This window comes from Phascolarctos cinereus, unplaced genomic scaffold (genome assembly GCF_003287225.1).
Source record: "Phascolarctos cinereus isolate Bilbo 61053 unplaced genomic scaffold, phaCin_HiC Scaffold_5;HRSCAF=322, whole genome shotgun sequence".
Classification (NCBI taxonomy): Eukaryota; Metazoa; Chordata; class Mammalia; order Diprotodontia; family Phascolarctidae; genus Phascolarctos; species Phascolarctos cinereus.
This window is the reverse complement of record NW_027555958.1, coordinates 441,536,719-441,553,997: the sequence shown is the minus strand read 5'-3', so window position 1 is coordinate 441,553,997 and position 17,279 is coordinate 441,536,719. Positions and strand designations below refer to the sequence as shown.

At 43.3% G+C, this 17,279-nt stretch overlaps 2 protein-coding genes across 3 annotated transcripts in view; one reads left to right on the top strand and one right to left on the bottom strand.

Moving 5' to 3' along the window:
* Positions 1–12,740, bottom strand: part of LRRC8D (leucine rich repeat containing 8 VRAC subunit D) — a 145,906-nt gene extending 133,166 nt beyond the window's left edge. Inside the window, exon 1 of one of the 2 annotated variants that reach the window (XM_020988786.2) lies at positions 12,665–12,740. The gene's annotated coding sequence lies outside the window, so the exon portion shown is untranslated. Of the gene's footprint in view, positions 1–11,702; positions 11,995–12,664 lie in introns of those variants that run through there. The other variant, XM_020988783.2, reaches the window with a different exon arrangement.
* LOC144457848 (uncharacterized) lies at positions 12,166–16,803 on the top strand. The gene is made up of 3 exons (XM_078156561.1): positions 12,166–13,321; positions 14,384–14,471; positions 14,586–16,803. The coding sequence occupies exon 1, from the start codon at positions 12,358–12,360 to the stop codon at positions 13,021–13,023; it is 666 nt and encodes a 221-aa protein (XP_078012687.1). The 5' UTR covers positions 12,166–12,357; the 3' UTR covers positions 13,024–13,321; positions 14,384–14,471; positions 14,586–16,803.
* Positions 16,804–17,279: the final 476 nt, after the last annotated feature.

Here is a 17,279-nt window from a genome sequence, read left to right as displayed (position 1 = left end):
CTACAATCCAGTGACACTGGCCTCCTTGCTCTTCCTTGCATGAGACAGTCATCTCTAGCCTCCAAGCATCTTCACTGACTGTCCCTCACGCCTGGCATTTTCTCCTTCCTTATCTCCAACTTGCGGACTTCAATCCCAGTTAAAATCTTTCCTTCTATAGGAGTCCCAGCCTGATCCCCTTTGGCGTTAGTGGCTTCTCCAAGTTAGTGATTGTCTCCAATTTCGCTGGCATCTATCTTCTCCATACACAGGTGTTTATGTGCTGTCTTCCCCATCAGACTGTATGCTCCTTGAAGGCAGGGACTATTTCTGGACCTCTGACTTTGTGCATGTTGGAATTCCTCATGTGTAAACTCCTCTGCCAATGACAACCACAATTTACCTGGACTTAGTCCTTGAAAGTCACCTTCAAATGATGAAAAGCTAAGGGACTTTCCCATGACCTCACAAGCTAGTTTGTATCTTGAATCCTCCTCGCTACTTACTACCCATGCCATGCGGTCAAGTCACCCCACCTTCCGTTAGAATGTAAGCTCCCTGAGGGCAAGGTCTGTCTTTTACCTCTTTTCATATCTACAACACTTACCACAGTGCTTGGCACATAGTAGGTGCTTAATACAGAATTGAACAGAATTCTGGGCCTCAGTTTCCTTACACGTAAAATGAGGGAGTTGGACTCTATTACATCTAAGGTCCGTTCCTAGATCTACCATTCTATGATGCCTGTGTCGTCCTATGTCCCTAAGATCTGGAGTCCCACAACCTGGGTTCAAAGCAAGGCTCTACTACTTAGTACTTGAGTGACCTTGGGCAGGTCACCTCACTTCTCTGTCCTCACACCTTGAAAATGAGGATTAGATGTCCTCTAAGTCTCTATAATCCAATGATCTAGCTCTTCCTAAATCCAAGGCCTGCTCTCTATCCCCTATGCCATGTTGTGCTGCCTGGACAAAGTCACCTCACTACTCTGGGTCTCAGATTCTCCATGTTTGTAATGAGTTGGCCTAAACGATCTCAAAGCTGACTTCTAGTTGACACTCTAGTGCCCTGGGATGCCCTCAAGGACAACAGTCCCCAACATCAATATCTTAATGGCTATTGGTGTGGAAAAAACATTTTTCAAGACTATGCCTAATAATTTCTGTTCCTAAATTCAAACATATCACACATTATTTCTTCTCACAGAGAATTATCTTTCTCCCTCCAAAAATGTTAGTTGTCTGAAATGCTTGGAGATCTCACCAGCTCAGTCAGTGAGCAAGTAAAACTCACAAGTTTGTCCTTCTCAGGATCTTCCATGAAACCTTCGTGAGGATGGCTATCACACTGGCAAATGGCCATTCTTCTGGCAGAATGGCTGTTTATAAATGGCTACACATTTTGGCCCACAGTTCCAGATTTTCACCCTCCACTTCCTTCAAAGGTCCTGGACAGGTGCCACCTGATCTCAGTGATTTAGCCACATCTCATTTGCTGATTACATTTAGGACATTCTATTGATTTACTGCTATTTTTTGCTTCTACATCTGACCCTTGCATTTCAAAAGACTGCTTTCCAAGAGGAACTTCACTAATGTATTTCCAAGTAAACGCCAGAAAAAAAAATTCAGCCTCTCTACTATCTCCTTTTCCTTTCCTAACTCATCTTTTGCGCAATTATGGGGTCTCACTGATTCTTTCCCTGAAATCTACCCTCTGAGGTAACAGAGTCTTCTGCAAGGCACTCCTCCAATTATTTCTCAGCCTTGAAAACTTTCCTAGTTTGCAGCCCTCCTGACACACTCTGTTCACTTCCCTCTTCTCACCTGGACTATTGGGATTTTTTTTTTTAAAAAAGCTGTCCTTTACCCCAGAGACAAACACAGAGGGATATTCTCTATAGGAAGGAGTCCTGGTAGGGGCCAGATACACAAGGACAATGCCATAAAGCACTAGAGAGCATGCAAAATAGAATAATATGGTTGTTATGCACTCGACTTTACAGAGAGTTCCTGGAACCTTGGGTCTTACCAGCTCAAGTTTTGAAGATTAAAAGTTGCGGTGTCCAAATCAATATCCCCCACAAGTCTGAATGAGGGCTGTCAGAGGAAGAAGTCTCTTACTCTCAGGAGGGCAAGGGTTAGCCAGGAAGTACGTCCATCCATGAATTAAACAAAGACCCATGACTTCTTACAAAGAATTTTTTTCTCAACTCCATGATCATCCTTAAAAAAACCAAAGCCCTGGCTATCTGGGGGTTCAGACTACAGAGAGGAATGAGGAAAAGAGAAGGAAGATTCACCTGCATGAGCACCAGGCCCATGTCTAGCTCTGGCCTGCATTCATTGCCTCAACTACCTTTTGACAAATCTCAAGGGCAATCCTTTTTTTTTTTTTTGAAGTAAATAATTGTTCACGTTTTATTTTTCAAAGGCAATCCTGATCAGGCAGCTTTGAGAAGTTTGCAAAACAACAACAACAAATATTTCTCTCCAAGATGTCTGAGCTGAATCACCAGGACCCTAGGGGATAGAGGCTGCCTGCCATATCCCATCCAGTGAGTTCCCAAGATCAGCTGAGGAGAAGGCACGTCGGTAAGTAAGAGCAACATGACATAAGAACAACCACACCAGAATAGCATACACCAGATATCGCATTAAATTCTACCCAGCTAGGAAGGAATGAAACAGCTTTCAGTAAGGGCTCACTATGTACCAAGTACTGTGCTAAGGGCTGAGAGCATAAATAAAGAGGACAAGACAGTCACTGCTTTCAAAGAGTTAGTACTATAATTGAGGGGAGCCAACATATATAAAAGTATTCAGACAGATGATGACCTAACTATAAGGGGAGATTAGACACACAGATAGACAGACAGATGGATAGATGGATGAATGGATGGATGGATGGATGGATGGACGGACGGACTGCTAGATATAGGAATGGAGGAAGGAAGAGAGGGAATAAAAGGAGAACTCTTTTACAATCATAGCTAAGGAAAAATTCAAACTAAAACATAAAAGAAAAGACAGACAGTATCAACAGCATAAAATTAAAAAGCTTTTGCACAAACAAAAATCAATTCAGCTAGGATTACAAAGGGAACTATCGACTGGGAGTGTGTGGAATTTTTGTCAAACATACCCACTGAAAGTCTGATATGACCAAATTAGATAAGGAATGAATATAAATATAAGATCACTGAGTCATTTCCCAGTAGAGAATACAATTTTCAAAAGAATTACAAACTCTTAACAGTCACATAAAAGAGCTCTAATCACTAATAAGAATACACAAATCAAATCAAAACATCTCTGAAGTTTCACCTCCCACCCTTCAAATTAGCAAAGATGATAAAAGATGGAAATCATCAGTATATTGCTGATAGAACTGTAACTGGCATGGCCATTCTGGAAAATAGTTTGGAATTACGTGAGAAAAATCACTAAAGCATTTATACCCTCACTGCAATTAGGTCTCACTACTGGGCATATTCTCCAAAACAGAAAGATACTATGTAACAAAATACATAGAGCCGCATATGCTTTTGTGTAGGAGAAAAAAAAACCCAAGCAAACCCAGAAATAATGTGGACATCCCTCTATCAGGAAATGGCTAAACAAATGGTGCACATACATAAATGGAATATTATTGCATTGTAACAAACATTAAAAAAAGAGAGAGAGAAGTGTGGGAAGATCTGTCTGAGCTGAAGTAATCAGAGCCAGGAAAACAACATACCCACCTGCTATAATGCAAAGGAAACTGATCAGGATGTAAGGGCAATGACCAGTCTTGGTTGTGGAAAACTGATGATGAAACGTACTACCCTCCTCTTCTCAGAGAAGTGGAAGGCTACAGGTTCCTAAGTTTGCCCATTCTGCCAAAGGCAGCCTCTGCATCAGTTGACTTTTTGTTACAAGGAAAGGCTCATTAGGTGTGCATGAAACCCACAAATGCCTATATTTTTGTAAAGTTATTAACAAAGCTTTTTTTTTTTAGAGAACTGATCCAGAAACCACTAAATGGAGGCAGATTAGCACAGAGATTTGGCAGATACTCCAGATATGGAGTCAAGAGTACCTATGTCTACATGCTAGCATCCCATGTGATCTTGGGCAAATCACTTCAAGTTTCTGGGTCTCAGTTTCCTCATCTGCAAAAGAAGGGGACTGGACTAGGAATGATCCCTAGGGTCTCATCCACTCTTTAATCCCCTTCTCTTTTCATGGGATAGTGCAAGGATATTAAACAGATAAAAATTTAAAAAAAAAAACAAAACCCTTCTCAACAAGGCCAGAATTGAAACTACGAGATACATACTACATATTAGGTGTATTGTACAGGTGATTTTAGGGGCAGCCAGGTGGCACAGTGGATAAGAGTGCCAGAGCTGAAGGCCTAAAGTCAAGACGACTCATCTTTGTGAGTTCAAATCTGGCCTCAGGAACTTCCTAGCCATGGTGCCCTGAGCAAGTCACTTAAGCCTGTTTGCCTCAGTTTCCTCATCTATAAAATGAACTGGAGAAGGAAATGGCAAACCACTCCAGCATCACTGCCAAGAAAACCCCAAACGGAGTCACTAAGAGTCGGATACAAGTCAACAACAACAGAGGAGATCCTGGTTCAGGTACTGGCTGCATTAGTTGGCTTCTGATCTCTTTCAATTCTGTGGCTCTAAGAAAACTGAAATAATGAAATTTATCAGGTTCAGACATTTTGAAGTCCTATATTGTTAAAGGTTCAAAAGGAGGTTCGCCTGATCACATTTCAAAATATATAATAATTACTAAAACTCTCTCACAGAATCACAGAATCTCAGGAGCCAAGAATATAAATTCTGGAACAAGAATCCCCTTACCTAAAACATAGCAAATTAGAGGAAAATAGATAATGAAGCAGTACAGAGAATCAAGAAATAAAAGTGTATAAGAAATGAGTTCTTGGCAAACCCAAGCTTACAAAACATTAAGAAAAAGGAAATCGATAAAAGCCAGCTGGGAAAAGTGGATGGCAGCACACAAAGTTGAGTCCAGCTCCACATCTCACACGCTATTACAATAAATCCCAACCCAAGCACGCAAAAAAATGAAGGTAAGCACATTTACCACAAATATAAGGAAAAGGTTTATTATCTATTAGAAAAATGGGTAAAAGTACTGGAGACAAAATAGATTGATTTGATGGTAGAAAGATAAAGATTTTGTATGCCAAAAAAATTTTTTCAAAGATTAGGGGGAAAAAAACCTTTGTGGTACATAAGTCAAGTAAAAATCAGACATCTAAAATAAATACAAAACTGGTACAAAATTTATTAGAACAATACCCACCTCCTAATTCATTCCAACCCTCCTTTCCCCTCCTCCCCCCTCCACCGAAAGGTGCTTCATTATACTGAATAAAAAGTTTGCCTTAGTCAGGAAAACCTTGGCTCAAGTACCATTTCTGACATTGCCTGTGTGACCTTGGACAAGACTTCCACCCATCTCTGCCTCCTGGCTTCCTTCACGACTCAACTCAAATCCCTCTTTCTTAAAGATGTGTTCCCCTCATGTTCCCCTATCTCCCCCCCCCACCTCATCACCAGTGCTTTCTCTCCAGGATTCTCTCTCCTTTATGCTCTATTTTATCTTGCATGTGCACAATTTTTTTTCAAGTTATCTTACAATGTAAGCTCCTTGAGGGCAAGAAGCTCATTTTTGACTTTCCCAGATCCTCAGCACCTGACAGATACCAAGCCTGATAAATGCTGACTGACTGGCTCAGTGCCCCAAATTATCATCCGATGCCATAAAGTCTCAAGCGAGTGCCAATCTGCACTGGAGAGAGAGTTTTCTAATTGGCAGCACCAGTAACACAAATCAGTTAATTCTTCTCACCCTTCCAACATCACCCCCATTCCATTTCCCAATTAAGTAATGAGAAAATAATATGAACAAATAATTATAGAAATAAAACACAAATTACTAACCTAATCACTCCAACATGTTTTCACATACTCAATCAGAGAAATGGCCATTAGAAAAATATAAGATACCTCTCTACACCCATTCAATCGGCAAAAACAATAAAGTTCAAAGTTGTGAGAAGACACAAAACTGTACCATTGGTAGAACTAAAACTGGTCCAATCGTATCCTTTGCAAGAAACGTTTACAAAACAAATCCCATTTGGTATTCTTTTATACCTTGCCCCACCCTCCACCTTTCCAGTCTATACCTCACATATACCGGAAAAGCCAATGACACTGGGCTCCCTGCTATTCCTCAAATAAAACAATCCATCTCCCAACTCTGGGCACTTTCTCTGGCTGACCCTTCTGGCTGCAATCCTCTTCCTCTACATGTCAGTCTCCTGGCTTCCTCCAAGTCCCAGCTAAAGACTGACCTTGTACAAGAAGCCCTTCCTGATCCCCCTTAATTCTAGAGCCTTCCCTATTGCTTATTCCCAATTTATCCTTCATACAGTTTGTTGGGACATAGCTGTTTGCATGACATCTCCCTTGTTAGATCGTGAGCTCCTTGAGAGCAGGGATTGTCTTTTGCCTTTCTTTGTATTCCTACTGCCTGGCACATAGTAGGTACTCAGGAAATGTTTATTGTCTGATTGACAAAAATCAATCGCACTTTTTGATTCAGCAATTGCACTATCGGGACTATGTCCTAGAGTTATTATAAGAAGGCAAACAAACCCTCTCTCTACAAAAATATTCACAGCTTCTTCATTTGTAATAGCCTAAACATTGGAAATAGCCAGGATTTTAAAAAATGGGGCTGTATATGAGCAAATTATGTTATGGCAATGAAATGGAATATTACCATACTGCAAAAAAGAGACTGTCATTCCAAGCCATGCGGCAGGACTTCTATGAAGCTGCCAAGTGAGAAGAGCATATGTAATGACTATGGCCACATTTTTTAAAATCCACCATCACATCTAATTTTATAAACTGAACAGAAATAAGGAGGGGATACAAAGCATCTTGGTAACATCTTGTTAAATGGTTTTATTTTGTTCTTTAAAAAAAAAAAGTCCCCCAAGGATAAAACCAAAGAGCTTAGGAGCTGCTGTGGTTGACTGCAGGCATCCTATGAGCCAACAGAGTATTGCAGCTGCTTAGAAGAGCCAAGTCAGGCAGAGGCCGTACTAGCCCAGCACAGTCATCTAGGCCACAGGAAGTAACATCATCCCACCATGCTGTGGAGGGGTCAGAAGACTCGAGGAGGAAGTCTCTTGTTCCATCCCAGTCCCCACATATTGAGGAAGAAACAAACAATTAGTATGAGTACTGGAGGGGAACCAGAATGGTCACAGGAAGAATTCAGGTGAAGGAAGGAGGGCAATTTATTTAGCTTGATATTCATCTTCAAGGATCTTAAGAACTATCAAACAGAAGGAGACAAAGGGATGGCACTTTTCCTAATAGCTTTTTTCTTAAAGGGAAACATGAAATAGGGTATGGGATGCTAGATGTGGAATCAAGAAGACCCTGGACTCAAATGCCACCTCTGACACTCACTGGTAGATGACCACAGATGGACAATTCACATTACACCTCAAATATTCCAAATGTAAAATGGGCTAATAATATTACCTGTGTTTAGCTGGCAGGACTGCTGGGTGAGGATGTGTTTGCGTGTGTGTGTTTGTGTGCACGCATGCACGCGCGTGCGTATATCCTTGTATAATAAAAATACATGATATAAAAGATATATAAAGAGCTCTGCATCTTTAAAGTACATAACTATTAGTGATTATTATTATTTTCTGAACCTCTTTGATATACTTGCCACATATACTTTCCCACAACAGCTATTTGTATATACATCATAATCACCCTCCACAGGTAAAAACTGTTTTATCTAAATGGTTTATTTCCCCGATCATCTAGCAAAGTGTTCTACACACAGTAGGCATCTGATACATTTAAAAAACAAACAAACAAAACCAAAACAGAATCATTCTATGTTGCAGCAGAGGAAAGAACTAGTATCCACGGAAAAAGTTACAAGGAGGTGGCTTTGGGCACAAAGAATGTTAACTGTTCCAAACTGGAATAGACTACCTCGTGAAGGAATGAGCTCCCTGTCACTGGAAGTCATGTCTAGGACTAGGAAGGACCTCAAAAGTCAATCTAATGTGGAAACGGTTAATATGACTGTACATGTATAATTCATATCAGACTGCATGCCGTCTTGGGAAGAGAGAAGGGAGGGAGGAAAATCTGGAACTCAAAATCTTATAAAAGCGAATGCTGAAAACTAAAAAAATATATTTTTTAAAAAAGTCAGTTAGTCTACTCCCCTCATTTCACAGATGAGGAAATTGAGGCCCTCCAGTAACAGCCTCTTTAATTGGCTCTGGCTTCTTGCTCTTCTGAAATTCAAAATCATTCAGATTCTGTCTTTTGCTGTATTGCATCATTATCTCCTTGAATGTCATTTTCTCATGCAGATATCTACAATGATTTTCAACTGCCTCAAATTACTATTATAAACAACATGCCTCGAGAAGTGGAAATTGAGAGGATGTCCATCAATTGGGGAATGGCTGAACAAGTTGTGGTAAATGATTATGATGGAATACTATTGTGCCATAAGAAATGACGAGGGGGATGGTTTCAGAAAAACCTGGAAAGATTTACATGAATTGATGCAAAGTGAAGTGAATGGAAGCAGGTCATTTTACACAGTAACAGTCACACTGTAACAATGGCCAACTGTGAAAGACTTAGCTACTCTGATCAAGACAATTCCAAGGGATTCATGATGAAAAATGCTATTTTCCCCCAGAGTGAGAACTGATGAACTCTGAATGAAAACTGAAGCACGCTTTTCTTACTTTCTTTTTTGTTTTTTTTTGGGGGGGGAGGTGGAGAAGAGTTTGTGTGTGTTTTCTTTTGCAACGTGGCTAATGTGGAAATACGTTTTGCATGACTTCACATGTATAATCAATACCATATTACTTGCCTTCTCACAGGGTGGGGGGGAGTGGGAGGGAAAAGCAATTTGGAACTCAGACTTTCAAAAAATGAATATTAAAAAAAATTTAATGTAATTGGGAAACATTTAAGAAATAAAAATATATTAAAATAAATTAAACTATATGCTTCAAACAGTGTGGTGATAGACTAGAGTGCTGGCCTTGAAGTTAGCATTTATAGAAGGCTTTGCTAAGTACTTTACCAGTATTCCCTCACTACAACCCTAGGAGGTAAGTGCTATTATCATTTCCATTTCAGAGGTGAGGAAATTAGGGCGGGGAGATTAAGGTTCACAGGTTCACACAGCAAGTGTGGATCTGAACTCAGGTCTTCCCAACTCCAGGTCCCGCATTCTCTCCACTGGGCCATCCAGCTTGTTAGTTATGTGAAAGATAGGAAATCACGTCAACCCTAAGTATCTATTAAGCTATAGGGATAGGCCTTCTCAGCATTTCGGAAGAGTTCCCCACATCCACTGAAAGACTCTACCACCTACATCTTTCATGCTCCACATACATATATCAAACAAATCTCCTTATTGTCCTCTGAGTCAGCACAGTAGATCAGGAAACATTTGCTGTTCAGTCATTTCAGTCATGTCTGATTCTTTGTGACCCCATTTGGGGTTTTCTTAGCAAAGATACCAGAGTGGTTTGTCATTTCTACCTCAAGCTCATTTTACAGATGAGGAAACTGAGCCAAACAGGGTTAAGTGACTTGCCCAGGGTCACAAAGCTAGGAAGTGTCTGAGGCCGGATTTGAACTCACAAAAATGAGTCTTCCTGACTTCAGCCCTGGCATCCTATCCACTCTGCCACCTAGCTGCCACATAAGGAATTCCTAATCAGAAGACCCAGTTTTAAGTCTGCGACTTGCCACTTACTAGCTAAGTGAACTTAAATTATTTAATTCTGAAACTCAGTTTCCCCATGGGCAAAATGGGGAGGGCTTGGAAGGGGGTTAATGTAACCTGCCCAGCCTTCCTCACAGGGGTGTGTGTGAGGACCATGTGATAACATTAGGTGCTTTGTAACCTTAGAGTGTTACATAAATGTAGGCTCTTATTCCTATTGCTTACACATGGCTCCCTTCAGAAGGGGTTAGCACACGCCATCCCCTCTGAGTGGGATGCCTTTCCTTTCAGGCTCACCCAAACTTTTTCCTATATTAAAATGGAAGCAAGCCTTAACCTGCCTAATGGTCTCTCGTCTCTGCCTAGCCCCAAGCACCCAAGTCCCTCCAAAACTGCCCTGGCCAATTTCACCTGACTATCCCTGCTGTGGGTGTGCTCACTAGTACGCCTTCCTGGACAGTCTAAATGCTTCTTTTTAAACTTCTTAGAGGCCACTCTTATTCTAGCATTGCCCACATTGCTGGCAACTGAACAAATGTTGTTGACTAGCTGCTCTGAAAACGTTGCATAATCGCAACAATCAGAAATACCAGAAATCCCCAACTACCACACTTCTAACGTCAACTGGTCTTTTTGTATTTTTTAAATACAACTTGGAACTTTTTTAAAAACCTGTTTTTCCATGGTCAGTGTCAACTGCTCCCTAGAACTGTCGAGCTTTGCCCATTTTAAATACACACACACACACACACACACACACACACACACACACACACACTACCTTTAACTGAAATGCTACTTGAACCTGAAGACAGAAAAGCAAAATCTTCTGATATTAACTTTTTAAAAAACCCCTCCAATAGAATATAGTATGGGGGAGGGAAATGGCCCCCCCCAAAATTAGAAAATATGACAGGAGTTTTTAAATGAACAGTATGGCTACTGTGCTGTCATAGGACACACAGCCTGGCTTGTCAGAAGAGTCCCACAGCATCAGCTCACCCAGGGACAGTGTAAAGCCTCCTGCCTTCTAATCTATTAGATTGCTGCCAACAAGATACAAGTACCACCTACATAAACATAAGAACACTTAACGTTAAGTGGGGGGAGATGATATAAAGTCGATATACAACTAGAGATTTTCAACACCAATGACAAAATTAAAATTAATCCTGCAGACTGGAAAGCATTCCTGAACTGCTGGGCAAAGAATATAGGCAGAACACTAGAATTCAATTTTTAGATTCACCTTATGGCCATAGCCTTCTACTGCTTGGGGTGGCAGACTTTTCACCGAAGTAGGTAAGAACCAGAGGGCTCCTTGTCCACTCCAGGCAGGGAAGCTCTGAATCACTATTATTCTTGGCACTTGAAAGGGCACTTGGGTGTTTAAGGGGGGAAATCGAATTCAGCTGTTGCCAGAACTGCTGGGAAGGAGTTTACCTAAGGCCTAGTACACGCAAGCTCCTTGGAGAGTGTCATTTCATGTTACCTTAAATACAACTACCAATGGCACCTCAAGACCTGCCTCTCCAGTCCAGATCCCTACAGAATCATCACCAAGTATCTTCTGCCCACTAGAACCCTAACCACAATTCCAAAATCACAAGGGGGAACTGCTCTGGGTCTGGGATGGACAAAATTTGACAGGGCACCGTTGTCAAAAATGACACTAATCCCAGTCCACTCCAAGTTGGTCCCAATTGATGGCTAGATTACGGTCGTGCCAACACCTCGTCTCCTCCATCGCTTTTCCCACTTACTGCTTTTTTATCTCCCCACCCCACTTTTCACTTTATCCTCATCCCCTCAATGCTCCTCAGCATACAATGGTCCCCCAGCAACTGGCCCCCCCACTCCATCTTTCCCCCTCCAACCAGAACCTACCTCTCCTCCCCACGACCTGCCGCAGCTCCTCTCCACTAGAGATGGCTCTTAGGGAAGAAACCAAACAACTCCTTTTTCTAGGGCAGTGAGGACCCTAAAAGGGGGTGGCACCGAGGAAAGTGCCCCCTATTAACCCTTAAATACTTGGTTGGAGTGTGAGAACCCTCTGGCGGCTACACGAATGCTCTTCCTTTCAGGTCCCCCCCCCATGCAGGATTCAAGCCGGAGAAGTCACGATCCCAAATGCCCATGCCTCGAGGCGAGCTAGAAGCGGATTATACCGGTGCCCAACCGGAGGTGGCCCCGCACCTGCTGCCCCTCCCCCTTCTCCCCTGGCGCTGGAGGCGGAGCGCTGGCTCTCACCTCCCTGGAGCCCGGCCAAGCGGACTCCCAGCCCCGCCCGCCCGCTCCCCCGGTGAGGTTCGGCGGGCGGAGGCTCCCTGGCACTGCTGAATAAGCCTGGGCACTGGGGCGGGTCTGGAGGAGTGGGGCGCGCTCACGGCGCGGGGCAGGAGCCAAAAGACAGTGCGCCCCACGCAGCCAGCCCAGCCCCGTGCGGAGCCGCGTCCTGGGCTCGCAGCCCTGTGACCGTGGAGAGGGAGGAGAAACGGGAAAGGGGCGGGTGGGTAGGAAGGAAGGAAGGACCGACTGACTAATGGACGGACGGAAGGAAAGAGAAAGAGTGGGGGTCGTCCAGTCCGCAATCGCCTGGCAACCCGCAACCGCAGCGCCCCGCTCGGCGCACAGGCCGGCGTCCCACCCCCATCCCGGGCCCCGAGCAGGGGCATCTTCCAGGAGCCCCACTGGAAGGGCAGCCCCAGCACTCGGCCCGCAGCTCGGCGCGCACGGGAGGGGAGAGCAGCGGAGAGCAGGAGAGGGTGCCAGCGCGCACCCCGCCCCTCCTCTACGCGCCCCCGCCCCGCCCCGGGGTTCCCCGTCGGCCGGGAGGCGGCCGGACCCACCTGGCGGAGCGGCGGCGGCATCACCTGCGGGGGGCGGCGGCGCGGCTGGCCCGGGGCGCGCGGGGCTGGCGGGGGCGCGGCACGGCGCCCTGGACCCTGCTCCCGCGGCCCCTCCCGCGGCTGCCAGCCGGACGCGCGGCGGAGGAGCCGGGGTACCGGCGGGGGCGGCGGCGGCGGCGGCGGGAGCAGCAGCACATGACTCTGTAACGAGGGGAATTAGACAAAGCGTAACATGGACTCCGGGGCCGGTGCTGGCGCTGCAGCCTCGGGACCAACCGCAGCCGGCGAGCGCCGCGACTGGCCCGGCTGCAACCAATGGAGCTGCCCGGGGCCCCCATGTGATTGCGAGCGAGCTCTAGCCGGCCGGCCCCTCCCCACTCCCCCGGCCCTCCGCCGGGACCGCGGGGCTCCGGGCCCGGCTCGCGCTGACACGCAGTACGCACACGCCCCGGGCGTGGGAGAGCGCGGGCTGCGAGCCGTTCCTTCCCCGCCCCCGGCAGGTGCAGCCGGCCTGGACCCGGCGGTCAATGTCGTCCTCCTTGTGCGCCCATCTGGGCCGGGCCCTCCCACGTACTGGTCATCAGCCGAGGCAGAGGGACCTGAGAGTCTCGGGTTCGAGGCCCCCCAGATGTAACCAGCTGTGCGTGCAGTACAGGGGTAGGACAGATACACAGGGAAGGCAGTTAGGCAACTCCCATCCCCCCCCCAACAGAGAATGCCTATCTGCTAGTCCAGTTGGTAGATTAATATCTGACCACCCACATTTTTTCCTTCTTACCCTTTTTGCTCAGTTTATTATCTGAGGTTCAGGGTGACTGATCTTTCTTCTGATCTAGGCCTAGTCTGTTACTGTGTCACCCATTTTCTCCAGCAAAAGTCTTGCATCTTCAGCAGACAGCAGCTGAACTGCCTAACTAACCCAGATTACTTTAGGCTGATGCAGCCTCCCTGGGCCTCAGTTTCCTCTTCCATAAAATGAAGGGAGTTGGACTAGATGTTCCCGCTTTCTAGATCTAGATCCATAATCCTGTGATAATTGGGGCTGATTGTCTAAAATGATACCCTCCATAACAAATAATTCATCTTATTTTTTGTTAAATGATTGAAGCTCCTCTGATATTCCCCTTTCCCCTACTTTGTGGGAGAGAAGTGAAGGGGAGAATGAGAAAAATATTTTCTTTTTCTTTTTTCCTGCAGAACAAATAACAGTAATTTTTATCGGACAGGTCCTCAGATGTCTTCCAAAATGAAAGTGTTCATCTAATAGCTCAGATTCCACACTAATAACTAATCCTGGTCTCATTCCCCACCCCTCTTTGATTGAATGGAGTCCTGTCACCCCTGGGGCATACTGAATGACTTAAAATCATAGAGTCATAGATCTACAGCTGGAAGGGCCCCCAGAAGTCAACAAGTCAAACCCCCAAATTTTAAAGAGGACAAAACTCAAGCATGCTGGTTAAGTGATTTGCCCAGGGTTATATAGGCCCCTCTCCACCTTATGGTATAGCATCTAATAATACTCAAAAGTTGCTTGTAGTCTAGTATGATTTGAATAATCCCTTTTATGTAGATGTTTTTAGTATTTTAGGACAGGGTTTTTGACCTGGGGTAGAGGAGCTTGAGTGTTTAGGTTAATATTTTGATAGCTTTCAATAAAATTGATTTCTTTGTAGTCTCATATATTCTGTTTTGTGAACTTTAAATCATCTGAAAAAGGGTCCATGGATTTCCCCAGACTGCGAAAGAGTTCCATTTCACATACACGTTAAGAACCACTCATTGAGAGGAAGAGAAGAGACAAGAGGTTTGAGTTGCTTTATTATCTCTTTTACAACTGAATTTTCCTTCATTCCATCCCTCTCCCTTTCAGGTATCTGAGGGAGAAGGGGAATCAATTTTTTGTAATTGCTCCCCATAGGGATATGTTGGAAACTTTTTGGAGAAGTCAGCAGGACGAAAAGAGAAATAGGCCCCATAAGAGGAAGTTCCCATCGCTGTAGGATGTCACAGAAGCTGTGATTCAGGGAGGACTGGATCCTCTGCCAGACAGGGAAAACACTGAAGGCCTCCTCTGTTGCGGTAAATATGGTAAGGGAAACGAATTGCTTTTCTTGGGGCTTTGAACCTGCCCAACCAAAAATACTGAGAGGCTACTGCTACAGTGGCCAAGAGCTAGAATAAAGTAATGCCTGGGGCACTTGCTTGGAGCAGCTCCGAACTGCATGCTCGGGGCATGTCTGGCCTCACCTGACCCCAGTACTATGAAAAGAACCACCATCATGCCATCATCATGATCTGTAATTGATTGGCAGCTATGTGCATCATTGGGAGGAATAGATTTGTTCTATGGGTGTCAAATTCTGACTGTAAATTATACTCTAGATTTTTTTGTAAAATTTTTAATTCACTTTAAACTTAAATGCAAAACAAATAAAAAAAAAAGAATATTTCCATGTACTCAGCAGAACATAAGAGAGAATCCAATATAAAACAATAAATTTCCATTTCAAGAAAACCTATATAATGAATACTACACATTGTTTTCAAAGCTATCCAGCTTTTTTTTGCTTCCTTCTAAGTTTTCTTTATTCTCTCCTGTGCACTGTTTACTTTATTTTTTCTCCCCTCCCACCCTAGAGAAGGCTACAATTAAACTCAGATATATGTGTGTGTATAAACATGTGTGTGTGTGTGTGTATACCTAGATCTCTATAAACATACATGTATATACTCATACGCATATACGTAAGATGGTACTATTCATATTTCCGCTTTTCATCTTTGAAGGTAGATACACTCTAGTTTAAGAATCTTGCAAGGTTGTGGGGAGCTAGGTGGCAGAGTGGATAGAGTACCAGCCCTGGAATCAGGAGGACCTGAGTTCAAATGTGACCTCAGACACATAGCACTTACTAGCTATGTGACTCTGGGCAAGTCACTTAACCCCAATTGCCTTCCCCACCTCCTGCCCCAAAGACAAAGCAAAAGAATCCTGCCAGGTTGAGCTTATTAAAAGTTTTCCATTCTGGTCAGCCAGTGTTGGCTGTCACCTTGCCCATCTTAATTTAGCCGTAATGTGTATGGATAGCACATCTTTGAAAACAAAACTCTTCTGATTCGTATTTTTTAAATCAACAAATTTCAATTGCAAATTCATAACCACAAGCTCCTGAAGTATAAGTTGTGTATAACAAAAACAAAGAACCATGAGTAGCATGCAATACCTTACAGATAAGACTGAATAATAGCCAACAGTTTTATAAAGAATTATAAGCATTTTGCACAGTTGTAGATTCATTCTCTTAGGCAAAGTGCATTTTTGATAGTGAATAAATTAATGAATATACAGCCAGAGTAAATTATTCCAGATAACACAAAAAGGAGTTCTCCTTTTCATAAAATGTCTGATAATATTATGAACTGTGTGCCTGATAGTATTATGAGCTGTATGCTTGCAAAAATGGAGAGTTGGTCTCAGTATACTATGGGATATTGGGCATACGTATATTCCTAATGCCTATTTCCTGAGCTGTGTGTATGAGCCAAGATTGTGAGAAAATCATCCCAAATGTACCTCGGCCTTTTGTGTCACCAGAAAGTCTCTGGCAATCTAGTGACAAACTGAATATTAGAACCAGGGACAACCAATATCCTGAGGTCACAGAAATCTATCAGCAGGATAGCTGCAGGGTGATGAATTAAAACCATTTATAAGTCGTAAAGGGGCTGTAATCTGGGTTAGTGTAGCTACTATCCTTGTCCATGTAGGAACAAAGGAAAGATTCTTTAAAAATATAATAATAAGCCATTCACCAAGGAGCCATAGGCTAGAGACTTAGGCAGAAATCTGGAGATCTTTGCATCTCCATGGGTAATATCTTATTGGAAGAGTGCCTTTAAGATGATATTGACCTACTGAATTTGAAACGCTTTTGTTTAAAATCAAGATGCCATAGACATGACAGGATTTTGCATTTTCCGCATCTCTCAGTCAGTTGAGGCCCCATGAAGAGGTGGTCAGCTATAGAGAATCATCTGTGAAAGAATTTTCTCATATTTTCTTTTTAAAACAATAGCAAAATGTGGAAATATATTTTGCATGACTGAACATACATAATCTATAAAATTGCCTTCTCAAGGAGGGAGGAGGGGAGGGAGATAGGGAATTTAGAACTCAAAATTTTTAAAAACGAATGTTAATTGTTTTTACATGCAATTAAGAAAAATGATAATTAAAAAATAAAAATAGCTAGCATTTATAGAGTGCTTCAAAATTAGCAAAGGGCTCTACATATGTTATCTGATCTTCAAATCAATACTGTTATCCCCATTTTACAGATGAGGAAACTGAGTTGAGAAGCGTTAAGTGATTTGCTCAGGATCATACTGTTATTAAGCATTGGAGGCAAGATTTGAACTTAGTTCTTTCTGACTCCAAGTCCAGGACTCTGTCCACTTACATGCCTCCTCATATTTTCATCAAGGAGAACCTTGATCCATTCTGCTAAAGATTTTATTGAAATGAGAAAGCAGGCAGATAGATTGGTAAATACAAATTTCTTTTCAGTTGCCTATTAAGTAAACATAGCAATTATTTATTCTTTTTGTTCTT

What these genes read in the sequence shown, in the direction of transcription:
- LOC144457848 (XM_078156561.1), top strand. Translation starts at nt 12,358, where the DNA reads ATGGACGGACGGAAGGAAAGAGAAAGAGTGGGGGTCGTCCAGTCCGCA.